The sequence below is a fragment of the Mobula birostris genome, chromosome 19, assembly GCF_030028105.1.
Source record: "Mobula birostris isolate sMobBir1 chromosome 19, sMobBir1.hap1, whole genome shotgun sequence".
Classification (NCBI taxonomy): Eukaryota; Metazoa; Chordata; class Chondrichthyes; order Myliobatiformes; family Myliobatidae; genus Mobula; species Mobula birostris.
The window spans coordinates 46,214,454-46,229,046 of record NC_092388.1 but is presented as its reverse complement, the minus strand read 5'-3'; the positions used below and the strand labels follow the sequence as shown (position 1 = coordinate 46,229,046).

The 14,593-nt window shown below is 41.5% G+C and overlaps 1 protein-coding gene across 1 annotated transcript in view; it reads right to left on the bottom strand.

The window, feature by feature from the left end:
- Positions 1-14,593, bottom strand: part of elmo1 (engulfment and cell motility 1 (ced-12 homolog, C. elegans)) — a 204,586-nt gene that overhangs the window by 144,054 nt on the left and 45,939 nt on the right. Inside the window, exons 7-8 of the mRNA XM_072283537.1 lie at positions 11,162-11,197; positions 109-208 (exon numbers count right to left, since the gene is read on the bottom strand). Of these exons, the coding sequence (XP_072139638.1) occupies positions 109-208; positions 11,162-11,197 (136 nt within the window). The remainder of the gene's footprint in view (positions 1-108; positions 209-11,161; positions 11,198-14,593) is intronic.

Here is a 14,593-nt window from a genome sequence, read left to right as displayed (position 1 = left end):
AGGCAGATAAATGAAGTATCAGTGCACAGAGACAATGTCAGTTAATTAATTCACCCCTCCCACAGCATTGCACTCCACTTTGCTGCAACAACCCAGCCATCTTGGTACCTTTTTGATGAAAGCAACTGAGAAAGTGTCCCAGGAGACAATCCCATGGTCCATGAGTTCAACAAATGCAGTCAGTGTGAAGGACAGCATGTCCCCGAAGCTGAAAAGACAAACGATCCCCAAGTCAATTCCAGTTCTCCCAATGTTGACAATTAAAGAAAACAAACCAAGAACAATTTTGAAGCAGGAAACAAGGAAAGAGAATAAAACAGAAGGCGGCCAACTGGTATGACAACAATCCCTATGGGTAGCACAGTCACCAGAAAGCACTGAGAGCAGCTGGAAGAAAAAAACTGAATTATGCATTCTTTATAAACAGCAACACCACAATCTGAAAGGAAGTTTAATTAGTAGTAATAATAATAACAAAGCAGGCAAAAGAACATGCAATTCCCATGCGCTGGATTTCAAAGGGGCTCCCAGATTAGGCCAGTGACCAATTGCAGCCACAGCTTTTTCCAGAAAGACAGTTACAGCCAAGAATGACAGCAGTCTCGTCTCCTTATTAGTAGCATGTTAGGGTATAGATTGAAAATTTTTAATAATTAGCTCACGGAGCCATATGCTGCTTTTTTTGAGCTGCACCATAAACAAGTGTTAAATCAAGTTGCAATTTGTGGAGGTCTGCATTGGTTTGTGTTACCTTTCCTGAGACAATGGAATGCATGCAACAGGCTGGTTATGTCTTCACGTCTGTAATTAATCACACATCCTCTCATTTCACACACACATTATATTAGAATGAGCGTAACCCTGGCCACAAACAGCCCAACTTCTCATAGGATAGTTGGTGCTGCTGAAAAGGTAATAAAAAGGAAGCTTGCTTGAATCTTGTCAGCTGGAGACTCACTGATAACGTCTTTGATCTTCTCATGGTTATATGCATTAGCCAGTACAAGGGAGCTTGAAATAAGGCATTCCCGACTCCATATAAATTGCCAAATAGTGCTAATGATAATGATAATGATAAAACACTCTGATAATATAACTCTGATGACATAACAAGGTGAAACAACACTGAACACTGCCTGCACTTTGATTTCAGAGTGGGAAACTCCAATGCACAAGCATTCCATAAACAGCACAAATTTGAATGTCTTGTTAAATTGGTTCATATAAAAATGCCAGTGAGGGAAGAGTCAAGGTGGGAAACTTGGTCAAGATGTAAAACTCCCTGTTCTTATTCAAATAGCTCCTTGGGATCGTCAGCACCCAGCTGAAGTGTGCAGATGATAATATCCTACCATTCAACTTCATTAGCAACAATTCACCAACACCCAAACCCAAAACAGTGGCATGGCATTCAATCCTACGAGTTCACAATGACAAAGTGTTACACTGATTCCCAAATTTGATCATCTTAGCTCAAAAGAGAAAAAAAAATAGCCCTTGTTGTGAAATGTGTTTGCAGATACACTGCACCTCCAAAACAAACCACTTATTCTCCAGGAAGCTGGTTGGTTAATTTCAGTTTGGAGACTACAGCATGGCTGTTTCCACAAGTATTCAATTCCTCAAACATTTGCAGAGCAGCACAGGAAAATGTTGCGGCGTAATGGGGAAAGAGGAAAATACAGTGAGACTACTGTGGATTTTTAAAAAAGCTGTCACAGACACAATAAATCAAATGCTGTCTAACGTGGCATTATATCGGATCCCCAAGATGACACTGCAAGGAACCTAACCTCACACGTTGGGCCCCCTCCAATGACCATATCTGAAAAATTCTGCATTATCGCGAACGATAAGCATGTTTGAAATTCTATTATTTCTACATAAGCAGAACAGCTATTCTTCCAATTATAGTTTCTAGCTGGCTGAACACAGTCACAGCTTATGAAGTCAAAAACAAAAGAGAGCAAAGAATTAATGGGAAGCTGGAGGATTGGGAAGCTTTTAAAAATAAACAGAAGGCAGTAAAAGGAGAAAATACGAGGGTGAGCTACTAATAATATAAAAGCATATACCGAAAATGTTTCTTAGATATATAAAGAGTAAAAGACAGCCAATCAGACTGTTGGAAAATGATACTGCAGAGGTAGTAATGAAGGACAAAGAAATGGCTGTCAAAATCAATAAGAATTTTGCATCGGTCTTCAATGAGGAAGACACCAGCAGTACTCCAGAAATCTGAGAGTGTCAGGGGCAGAGGCGAGTGTTGCTGCTATTACTAAGGAGCAAGTGCTTTGCAAGAAGGTAAATAAATCACGTAGACCCCAGGTAGCTGAAGAGATTGCAGAGGCATTTTGGCACAATGATCTTCATAAATCAAAGTACTGAGAGAGAAGTTAGGACGTTACATTGAAATTATAAAAGACACTAGTGAGGTCTAATTTAGAGCATTGTGTGCAGTTCTAGTCACCTACCTACAAGAAAAATATCAATAAGATTTTTAAAAATTGAAAAAAATGTCAAGGATTTTAGGAACTGAGTCACAGAGAAAGGTTAAGACTTTATTCTCTAGACCGTAGGAGAATGAGGGGAGATTTGATAGAGGTATACAAAATTCTAAGGGGAATAGATAGAGCAAATGCAAGCAGGTGCTTTCCACTGAGGTGGGGTGAGACTAGCATGAGAGGTCACAGGTTAGGTGTGAAAGGTGAAATATTTAAGGGGGAATATGAGGGGGAGCTTCTTCACTCAAGAGGATGGTGAGAATGTGGAACGAGCTGCCAGTGGAAGTGGAAGAAAAGCAGTTTCAATTTCAACATTGAACAGAAATTTGGATGGGTGCATGGACGTAAAAGGTATGGAGGGCTATAGCCCGGGCGCAGGTCAATGGAACTAGGCAGACTAGATGGGCAAAGGGCCTGTTTCTGTGCTGTCGTGTTCTGTGACTCTACTAGTAGTGAACTTTCAAGAACTACGGGATTCTGGAATATCTCCAGAGGACTGAAAAATTGAAAATGTGACTTCACTCTTTAAGAAGGGAAGGAGACAAAAGACAGGAAATTACAGGTTAGTTAGCCTGACTTTAGCAGTTGGGAAGATGTTTCAAATTACTTAGAGGCATGTGATAAAATAGGCTGAAGTCAGCACAGTTTCCTTAAGAGGATATTTTGCCTGGCAAACCTGTTGGAAATCTTAGATGAAATGACAGGCAGTATAGACAAGTGGATGTTGTTTACTATGTTTCTGTTGTTTACAGAAGAACTATGACAATATGCCACACATAAGGCTGCTAAATAAGATATTATTACAGGAAAGATACTAGCATAGATAGAGTGGCTGACTGACAGGAGGTAAAGAGTGGGAATAAAGAGTGTTGGATGCTGGTGACTAGCGGTGCTGCGCAGGGGACAGTGATGGGACCGCTTCTTTTCATGCTATATTTCAATGATGAATTGAGGGCATTGTGGCCAAATCTGCAGACGACGCAAGACAGGTGGGGGGTGGGCAGGTAGTGTTAAGGAAGCAGAGGTCTGCAGGAGGAGTTAGACAGATTAGGAGAATGGGCAAAGTGGCAGATAGAATACAGTACCGGGATGTATAGTCATGCACTTTGGTAGAAGGAAGAACGGCACCGATTATTTTCTAAATGGGGAGCAAAGTCAGAAATCAGAGGTGCAAAGGGACTTGGGAGTCCTTATGCAGGACTCCCTAAAGGTTAGCTTGCAGGTGAGTTAGTGGGAAGGAATACAAACGCAATGTTAGCATTCACTCTGAAAGGACTAGAATACAAAATCAAGGTTTATAAGGCATTGATCAGACCGCACTTGGAGTAGTGTGTACAGCTCTGGGTGCCTTATCTAAGAAAGGATGTGCTGGCATTGGAGAGGGTCCTGAGGACATTCACAAGAATGGTCCCGAGAATTAAAAAATAAATGTATGAGGAGCACTTGATGGCTCTTTGCCCGTATTTTCTGGAGGTTAAAAAAAAATGAGGAGGATGGGGGAAGGAGGAGATCTCATTGAAATCTATCCAATATTGAAAAGGCTAGAAAGAGTGGATGTGGAGAGATGTTTCCGTTAGTGTGGGAATCTTGGTTCGGGGGCACAGCCTCTGAGTACAAGGGTGTCTCTTTAGAATGGAGATTGGGAGGAATTGCTTCAGCCAGAGGGTGGCAATTCTGTGGAATTTATTGCCGCAGATGGCTGTGGAGGCCAAGGCAAAGCGCAGATTGATAGTTTATTGATTAGTCTGGGTTTCAAAGATTATCATGAGAAGGCAGGAGGATGGGGTTGAGAGGGATAATAAATCAGCCATGATGGAATGGCAGAGCAGACTCAATTGGCCAAATGGCCTAATTTTGCTGCCTAATGGTCTTATGGAAATAATTATGCCAAATTCAAGCATTCATTGTTCACGCTGCTTCCTCAACATTGAATCACGTGGCTTCAAACTATGAATCATTTCCAAAATAATTAAAATTATCATCGGCACCAGATGTGCAGTAGGATATCTTGCTGGAGATGTGCAGGTAATTCATAATCGATCTCAGCGCTGAAGAAGAGTGAAGAACCTATTACTCCTATGAACTACAGCTTCCAAAGATCAATAATTGCTTTAGGCAACAGTTTTTACCCTCTGTAGAAATCCATTTGGAATCAAACTACAACTGTCACTTCAACGAAGAGCCTGTCCTTGCAGCAATAGGTGTGGTTTTGGGTCCTTACTGTGCACAAGCCACTAAACTGAGCCTCATGTGGCAAAAGTTAGTTCCAATGCAGGCGTGAAGAGTCAAGTGACTCAGAACTGATGTACAAGCAGTCAGACAGTGTGGAAAACGCATTTTGCCCTTCTATTGCACCTTTAACACAAAGTTCAGAGGAATATTTAAGAAGCCAAATGTTAAAGAAATAAGGGCAAGCGACTCGAAACCCGATCAATGCTGCTGTTGCTCTGCCTATCGTGTCTGTTGCAATCAGAAAAGATTGACCCAACCTGATCTACTTACTTATTTATTGATATGCAGCATGGCGAAGACCTTCCCGCCCTTCAAGCCACACCGCCCAGCAATCTCCCAACTTAATCCAAGCCTAATCACGGGGCATGCTACAACGACCAATTAACCAATCGACCGGTACGTCTTTGGACCGTGGGAGGAAACTGAAGCACCCGGAGGAAACCCACGCGGTCACAGGGAGAGAGTATAAACTTCTTACAAGCAGCGGCAGGAATCTCATCTTCCTCCACTTGATGTAGATTACGGAAGCGTCTTAATGGAGGAAAATAGAAACAACTGCCAAAAGATTTGGAGGGAGAAAGAAGTAGATGACAACATTTTTAGGCAGGTGAAAGCCTGCTCTAACGAACGGTGAAGTGTGAGAAGCCAGAATTAGATGGATAACTCAGAGTTGTTGAACTTAAAGAGGTTCTAAAGATTTGATGGCCAAGCCACGGAGAGATACAAACACATGGAAGAGGACTGCACAAACAGTAAAAACTGAAGTGAACCCATAAGTATATGTCCTCAAGGCATGTTGGTGTTCTAACGCTAATGCCTACAGTAAGAATTATTGAAACAGAATACAAGATGTTGTTACTCCACCCATTATGTCAGTTCCACTCAAGAAAGGTCTCCCAAAGCTAATCTCATCTTCCTCCACTTGACCTGCAGCCCAGCAGGTTAAACAGAAACCAAAGTGGGCTGTGAAAAAAAGCACTGCGCCAAAGACTGTCAGTTAATAAGACAGAAAATATATGAACCAACGGCACAGGGGAAGCATGGAGCATTCTGTGGGTAAAATGGTGCAGTCCCTTTATACCTGGGAATGTTGAAATCAATGTAGACATAACTACAGTGCACGTTTCCAGCTAATGGTCCGACTTAAAATAGCTGTCTGAACAGGATTTACTTTCACACCCTGGACATTCATTCAGCTTTCAAAATCTAAAATACGATATAGCTAAATAAAGGGGGCATGGCGTTTATGGAAAAACACTGACGTACATATGCTGGAAACATGAAAAAGTACTGGAACTATTCAGATCAGGCAGCATCTGTAACAGGAGAAAGAGGGCTAACATTTCAGATCGAAGACGGCATCAGAACTGATGCAGCATTAAATAGATGGCTTATAAACAAACACACCAGACTTCGAAGTTCAACCGGCAATTACTGTACTCGTTGACTGGAAAAAGCAGCAAAAGACCCAAAATGCACAAAGCTGATCTTCCAGCGCACTGGTCATGTCCTCTTGTTGGTAAAGCTACAATGGTCTTGCGCTCACTGCAGGTACTGATCTTGTTACATCTCCTTCAGAGATGTGCTAACAATCCAAGTTCAATGCATAAAGGGGGCAAGGCACACAAGGGAAACTTTTACCCCTTCCTCTGTCCTTTAGAATCAATCGATCAGGAAAATCAATCCAAGTATTTCTGGACAGGCATTGTGATGAGGGGAAGAGAGCTATTAAAAATCATCTATAAAAGAGGAGAGAAAGTCTCATTTCTGAGACATGAGGAAAAGATCACTCCTCCCCACCCAACTCCAAGTTAAATGATCTCAGTTATAAAGATACAAGAAATTACAATATGAATGAGAAAAGTCATTATCCATCCAGTAACATCCTGTTGGCCACTCTTCACAATATTCCCTGGTGCTTGCTTACAATGCACAAGCATGAAACAATCATCTCTCTTGCTCTCTGTGAAGCAATGCCTGATCAGTCCCAAACTCTTGCCCCTTAAAATGCTGGAATCATATGAATAAAAAATTATATCTTTTCCCAAAACAATCATGTTTTCCTTCAAATTCCAATGCCTGTCCAATTTCAGCACAAGTTAAACTATAGACAGCAGGGACTGGCTTGGACTCTCTTTAAAATCAGCCGGCATTGCGATCATCTGATGATCAACAGGATTAACTACATAAAGTTTTAATTACTCTGATGACCAGTCATAATGAGTACTGGGACTAAAAACAACTAATCGGCCCATTCCTCCAGCCCAGTTCCACCCCCCCCCCCGCAAATCTTTCAGATCCTGAACTTCTTTGAATTTCCAAACAAATTTTGTGCACTTGCCTTATGTGCCGGTTTTACATTTGACAGTTCCCATATTTTATCCAGTTCCTTTACTCATTCTCATTTTTTTTCCACAAGTTCAAACACCCCAATTAATTGTACACCAAGTGGAATTCCAACCAACTTGCACAAGTTTCTAGGTCACTGGTGATAAAAACATAGAGTGGGAATGACAGTAATGTCACTAAATGTCAGGGGTGTTCACATTAGTGGCAGTCTTTGTTTAATTTATGTGACATTAATGTGATTTGCCATTTATCAGGCCTATGCTCCAATTTTGTCCATGTCCAGCTACGTGAATGTATGGAATCCTTAATTTCTTGAGGAGTTAAGAATGAAATTAACAGCAGGACTTTCATATGAAGAAAGACTGGATGAACTGGGCTTGTACTCGTTGGAATTTAGAAGATTGAGGGGGGATCTGATTGAAACGTATAAGATCCTATAGGGATTGGACAGGCTAGATGCAGGAAGATTGTTCCCGATGTTGGGGAAGTCCAGAACGAGGGGCCACAGTTTGAGGATAGAGGGGAAGCCTTTTAGGACCGAGATTAGGAAAAACTTCTTCACACAGAGAGTGGTGAATCTGTGGAATTCTCTGCCACAGGAAACAGTTGAGGCCAGTTCATTGGCTATATTTAAGAGGGAGTTAGATATGGCCCTTGTGGCTACGGGAGTCAGGGGGTATGGAGGGAAGGCTGGGGCGGGGTTCTGAGTTGGATGATCAGCCATGATCATAATAAGTGGCGGTGCAGGCTCGAAGGGCCGAATGGCCTACTCCTGCACCTATTTTCTATGTTTCTATCCCACTGTTAAACTTATTACAAAAGGAAGGTAACTTATGAAGTAGCTCAAAATGGTTGGGCCTAAATATTGCCTAGTGGAACTTTTACAATGCTGCTCCATTGACCTCCAATAATCACAACCATTTTTGTGTGAAATACGACTACAAACATTGTTGTTTACCCTTGAAGCCAATTGATTTCAGTTTTACCAGATTTCTTGACGTCACGCTTGGCCAAATGTTGCCTTGTTGTCAAGGGCAGTCACTGTCACCGACCTCCGGAATTCAGCACTTTGGCTCTAGACCTCATCATGACCTTGAGGACAAAGGTCAAACTAAACATCGACGAGAAGGTAACAAGTGCCACTTGACAGCTTTGCTGATAACTGAGACTGGATTAATTGAGCAGTAGTTAACTGGATTAGATCTAACCTGCTTTTTGTAAAACACAATATAGGTACATTGTTACTCACAATTTCTTATAAGTGCCTTGTGTTGGCACGATACTAGAACAGCCTGCCTAAAAGTACAGCTAGTTCAAGAGTGTCGCAGTTCATCTGGGATTCTGTCTGATCTCTTAACCACTGATTCACATCGGGTAAATCAAGTTGGTTGAAGACAGTTTTTTTTGTTTAGGAGCCAAAGAAACATGAGCCAATAGATTTCAAAGGACAACTGGAGGAGTAGCCAATCAGGACCAAGGCAAGCAAATTGGGGGGGGGGGGTGCTCTATAAACACGAGCACTCCCATAGAGAAACACCAACAATTGCACCAAGCACATCTCCTCGACTGGTGATGGAACATCTGCAAGCCAATTGCCAAGCTCGGTGAACACCACAGCATTGTGTGATGGTGGGGATATCAGGAGGAAGCCAAGATCAATCAGCCATGCTATATTTCTTGCTGAACCTGGCTGTGAGTGCCTCAACTACTTTTAAGCAACTGTTTGCTAGACCCTGCCACTGAGAATAGGGATATTCTTGGAACCAACTCACTCCTCCACCTCTCAGTAGACACCACCATTCACAGCTAGATGCAGCAGGCCTGCAGAACTCTGATCTGACCCAATGGATGTAGGATCACTTAAAGTTGTCAACTGCATGCTCTCTTTGACTATTTATATTTTTATCCTGCATTGCAGGTTCAATGAGTCTCGAAATAATTCTCAGACATTCCTGGTGCTACTCCCAATTCGATTTCTCATTGAACTAGGATTTATTCCCTGGTATTATTATAGAGTCCACTGGAGCTTCTCCTGTCAAATTATATGCTCTACTGGCCAATGCCATGATTTTTTATCAACTGTTTATAACACTCTCCACATACACCTGGCTTCAAACCCACTTGGTAACTAAAGCGGGTGTTTAAGGAGAAATCCACCAACACCATCCCAAACCGTGGGGCAAACCAATCCACACCGTACATAACGATTTTTTATGTCAGAATTCTGCGGTGAGAGGAAAAGAAACTGAGAATTCAGTACAACCAAAATAAGTATAGGGTTCACCAATGAACTGGTAAGATTTACATCTGATAAGATGCAAGATGTTAAGATTCTTATCGGTAAATGTATATTCTGCATCCTAGTTTCATATATGAGATATTTATTGAAAAAAAATTGATCAATATCATTAATTACAATCAGCCAAATGAAGTGATTTTCATCACACAGAGGGATAAGGGATTTAAGTGAATGTGGGCTTCTGGAACCCATTTCAAACCAAGCTCCCCAATAAACGGTTTAGAGAAATGGACAATGTTATTACACAATTAAGAGACAGTCCCTGAACACTGTCCCTCAGACAGTGTAATAAATTTAAACAAGTGGAATGCCTCTTTGCAAAACCTATTTAATCCCTGACCTAGGAACTGGGGCATCATATTACAGTGTGTAAGTTGCTGATGAAGCTACACTTGGAGTACTGTGTACAGTTTTGGTCACCCTGCTATAGGAAGGAGGTGGTTAAATTGGGAACAGTACAATCAAGATTCAGAAGGATGTTGTCAGAACTAGAGGGCCTGAATTATAAGGAGCGGTTGGCTAGGCTTGGACTTCATCCTTCGATCTTATGGAAGTGTTTAAAATTATGACAAGCACAGGCAAGGTGGACGGGAGGGGCGGGGCTTAAAAGGAATTTTGGACAAACAAGGTGGGCACTGGGTTCAGCATGGATTTGTTAGGCTGAAAGGCCTTTGGCCATGCTAATTGGCTCTACCACCCTACAGCCAGAGAATTTAAGATACTTCTTAGATGGTCGCACAAATTTATGGTGACACTTAGGGTGTCAGTAATCCTGGCAGTTACAGTATTTCATGGCGACAAAATGGAAAGATAACTTTTAAACACATTACAGGGACACTGCCTTTTTTATTTCATCTGGTAACTCTTTTCCCTGGTCTCCAATTCAATCAGTTCATGATTTAGACTCTCAGAGGCAGAATGTAGCTATTGACTTCTTCCCTCCCAAGAAACCATGCCCCAGGTGTCCTTTCACTAAAGCATAGGATTCATAGCTCCTCGTCCTTTTTCAGAATCTCCAAGTAAATTTAAATATTCGTTGTAACTCAGCTTCACCACAGGGATGCTTCATTCCGAGTGCTTTTACACTATGGTGTTAATGCTAGAACTGTATTAATAGCAACAATCTACACAACCTTTACAACAAAACATTACTGCATTTGTGAAAAACAAATTAATCAACTGGCTCAGTAACAGCAGTTTAAACAGTCACTCGAGAGACTTAACAGCTCAGCTTCCAGGTCTGTCTCATTAGACCAGATTGCATCATCAAAAGGTACGAAGACAGCACTGAAGTCTGCCTGGGAGGAGGAGAGGGGAACAAATTTCTTCAGCTTTGAGTCTTTTACCCACAATCATATCGCTAAATCTCTCTATAAGTATAGATTTTCTTTGCCACAATTAAGTAATTCAGGACACAAATGTATAAGGGGGAGAAAAACTGTTTCTTCTGGAAAGGATTTACAGCTCAAGGATTTGGCACCTAGCGCCAGCAAGTGCCTTGAACATTTTTAGTCAGTGTAATTCTGAATCACATACAATCTGATTCTGGATTCTGTGTTAGGAAAGCAAACTGCCAGAACAAAGGAGTGCAAACAAACGACTGCTTTTTAGTGGAGAGAGGAGAAATTGCTGAAGTGCCCATTGCATGCACACACAAAGCACTGCACAGAGCGAGAGGCGATAGATCAGAGAGGGAAGCATTATTTGTAAGTGTAAGGGCTTGATTTCCAACCATGCAGTGAGAGTACACAAAGTGACTGTCCAATTGGATTCTTACCAGGGCTTCATAATCTTCTGTAGTTTCTGATACCGTCTGCAAAAATTTAAAAACTTTCACATATTACACAGTTCTCCAAAAATATAACTTACATAGTTTTGCACCCTGAATTTCTTTCTTCTACTCTCTCAGAAAAGTTCATTAAGTTGAAGAGACAATTAAAATACAACCCAAAATGGCTTTCAACACCTAGTCAGAGGTAGTATCCCCATTGAAACATTGATGAAGAATTGAGAGTTTCCAAACCTCGCAGTAAAACACTTTGAGTGAATGACATGTCATGTGTAGGAAGAAATGTAAATATCATTTGTTAAGCCCAAATCCATCCCCAGTTTGGAGGAGCTGAGAGAATGAATAAGGAAAAATAAAAGATATTTATGATTATTGTGTACAAACTTCCATTATACACTCCAAACAGAACTAAATTGTAAAGGCAAAACATACAGCACAGAAGACTGCATGGCCCATGATGGCTCTTCCTATTAACTATCCAGTCAGTCCTATTTCCCCTAAATTCTACACCTATTGAGATAGTTATTGTTTCTAAAGTTACTGCCACCAGTTTTATAGGCTGCACATTCAGGTTCCTTGCAATACACTGCAAAAATATAATTCTAATTTCCCTTCTGGGTTCTGCTGCATAGATGAATGACTGATGGCCCCGATTGAAAGATAGTTTCTTCCTACTTAACCTATAAATTCTTAAACTCCACTAACACAATGCCCTATTCTGTCCCCCCATCCTTAGGGAGATTTTTCCAAGCAGGTAAAAGCAACTGACCTTTGACTCCATTTTTGCTGCAAGCACAAGTAAAATGGCAGGCAGAAAGCTGTGGTGACAGTAGAGGCTTGAATGCAGCTTGGCAGCATTGCAGAGAGATTCACAGCACTCCCAACACCGAGTGGGTGGCATGGGAACTCAGAGAAATTGTTAAGGAATTGCTATTTGTTGAATCTATGCCAGCTCCCATTAGGTAAACCCCATTCCTCTGCAAACTGTTTTCCCTCATGGCAAAGCATTTTTTTTTACCTGAAAGCCTGCATTAATTCTTACAGGTAGCAAGATTCACATTATCACAACTTTAAAAAGGTGCACTCACAGCTTTTGCCTCTTAAATTTGTATGTTTTGGTTCTCAAATTAACATTAACGGGTCAGGTGGCATCTATGGAAATGAATAAACAGTCGACATTTCAGGCAGAGACACTTCCTCAGGAGGCTCGGTCATTTCCATTGATATTTATTCATTTCCATAGATGTTGCCTGATCTGCTGACTTCCTCCAGCACTTTGTGAGAGTTGCTTTGGATTGCCAGCATCTGCAGACTTCCTCCTGTTTAACATTAATTTTGATCGGCTTAACCCATCTACTCCCCCATTTATTGCATCTACATCTTGAACACTCCTGGTCTCCTGATTTACAAGAGATGGCTGAATGGCCATGAGAGAAAGTGCCACTGTTTAGAATCAGTGGAAGAATCTACCCACTGTGGCACCTCCTCAATGCCTATTAACTTCACACGGAATGCCATTGAAATTCATAGTATAGAAATGGACCATTTGGTCCCATTACTATCTACTTTTTGTTTTACACTCCACATAGATCTCCTCACTTTCTTTATCTCATCCTGCCAGCATGTCTTCTTAATCTCCTCTCCTGCTATTATATCCAGCTCCTTTTTAATTGCCTCTAATATGGTTTGCTTTAACCAATCTACAAGGTAGCGGGTTCCACATTCTTGAATTCTCGACAGACCTGCAGTACTATCAGCAATACTGAGTTACATCGCAATTAGAATCTAAAATATATTCACATCAATATTATGTCCAGAATGTCTATTGCCCAGGTATGTATTATTCTTGTGCAAACTAATTCCTAAAAAATAATTTGTGCAGTCCTCCTCCCTTGAGTCCGTGAATAAATGTACCCATATCGTCCCTCCAGTATGTCACTACTGTGCCTCAGATTCATTTCATGATGAATAAATGGTTTATTGAGGCTTGCACTCATTCAGTGCCCGTTATGTTCCTTTTCAGATCACCACACTTGCAGCGTAACAAACGCAGAAACCAATCTGTGCATAGCAAGCCCCCACAAATGTGAGAATGGCCCAGGCAATCAGCTTCAGAAAAACACAGGCTCATAAACGTTGGCACGGTTACTCAGGATTGCCACTCTGGATAGAGTGGCAGGGCGGCCTTGGCAAGGCATCCATTTGGAAAGTGGCACCTTTCGTCTTGGGTCATGAACCGAACGGGATTGCTGTGTTTAAGTCAGCACAGAGAGGCCTGAACTGGGCTTCGAAACCTCTAACTCAAAGGCAAGAGTGCTACTCCCTAGGAATGATGACAGTATAAGATATCTTGTAGGACATGGGGACCCCAATAACCCGAGCATCCTTTTTTGCCTCTTGATTAATGTTTTACAGAAGTGTCAGTGGATAGGACATAGGAAATGCAAAAACGTGTGGCTCTTACGGCTGACCAAATTATAAATCCTCATTGACTAGAGAATGTCGTGGAGGACGGTCACATGGGGTAAGCATCAGTGAACAATAGGTATCAGGAAACAATACTTCTATAGGATAAGAGAGAAAATAATTTCATAAAACAGCACACTATGCACAAGGGAACAGTGTCCTCCACTCAAAAAGTGAACAGTTCAAAGATGCAGACCGTGGAGAGTCATGGCACCTTTATCATTAACCAGAGATGCACTGTGATTTTATTAATAACCAATACCGTAATGGTCTTGCATGGTTGGACTCTACTGACTCAAAAAGATGGGGCAACTTGGCAAGTATTCAGTGTGAAACCTCTTTAGCATACACTGCTCCACCCACACTAGCACGACTAGACCAAAAACAAATACAGGCAGGACTAGTAGAAAATACATCATTACCCATCTATCCATCTGATCATCCTACCGAGTGATCGGATTGGGTGTCGCGAACATATGGATTTCTTCTTACTCTAAATCAAGTTACAGTGTGAATGCAAGATACAATCTAACAATTTCCATCTAATCAAAAAATAGACGCTTTTCAAATTAAATTATGTTCCAAACTCTATCTGGTATGATTTCAGTCGAGCATACCAGTTGAACAGGAAGCTATCTTGCTTTCTGTTCCTGTTTACTGTCTGGCTGCAGCCTCTGAATAGCGTGCAAGTGTCCACTGTAGGGCCAGACAGGCTCCGTTATGGTACAGCTTAAAGCCCAATTTCCATCTTAGGTTAGAACACTCCTGAGTTCTGAGAATTTTGTGAGGAACCTCTATTCCAAAGCTTAGGGCAAAAGTTTAACAACTACTGTTAACCTGACAGTTTCTGCTCTAGCCATGTTGTAATAATGAAGCACATAAAGACGGTACATGACTAGCACACCCGCTCTTCATCGGAAGGTAGCTGCCCTACTTCCACTCCTCAACCTTCAG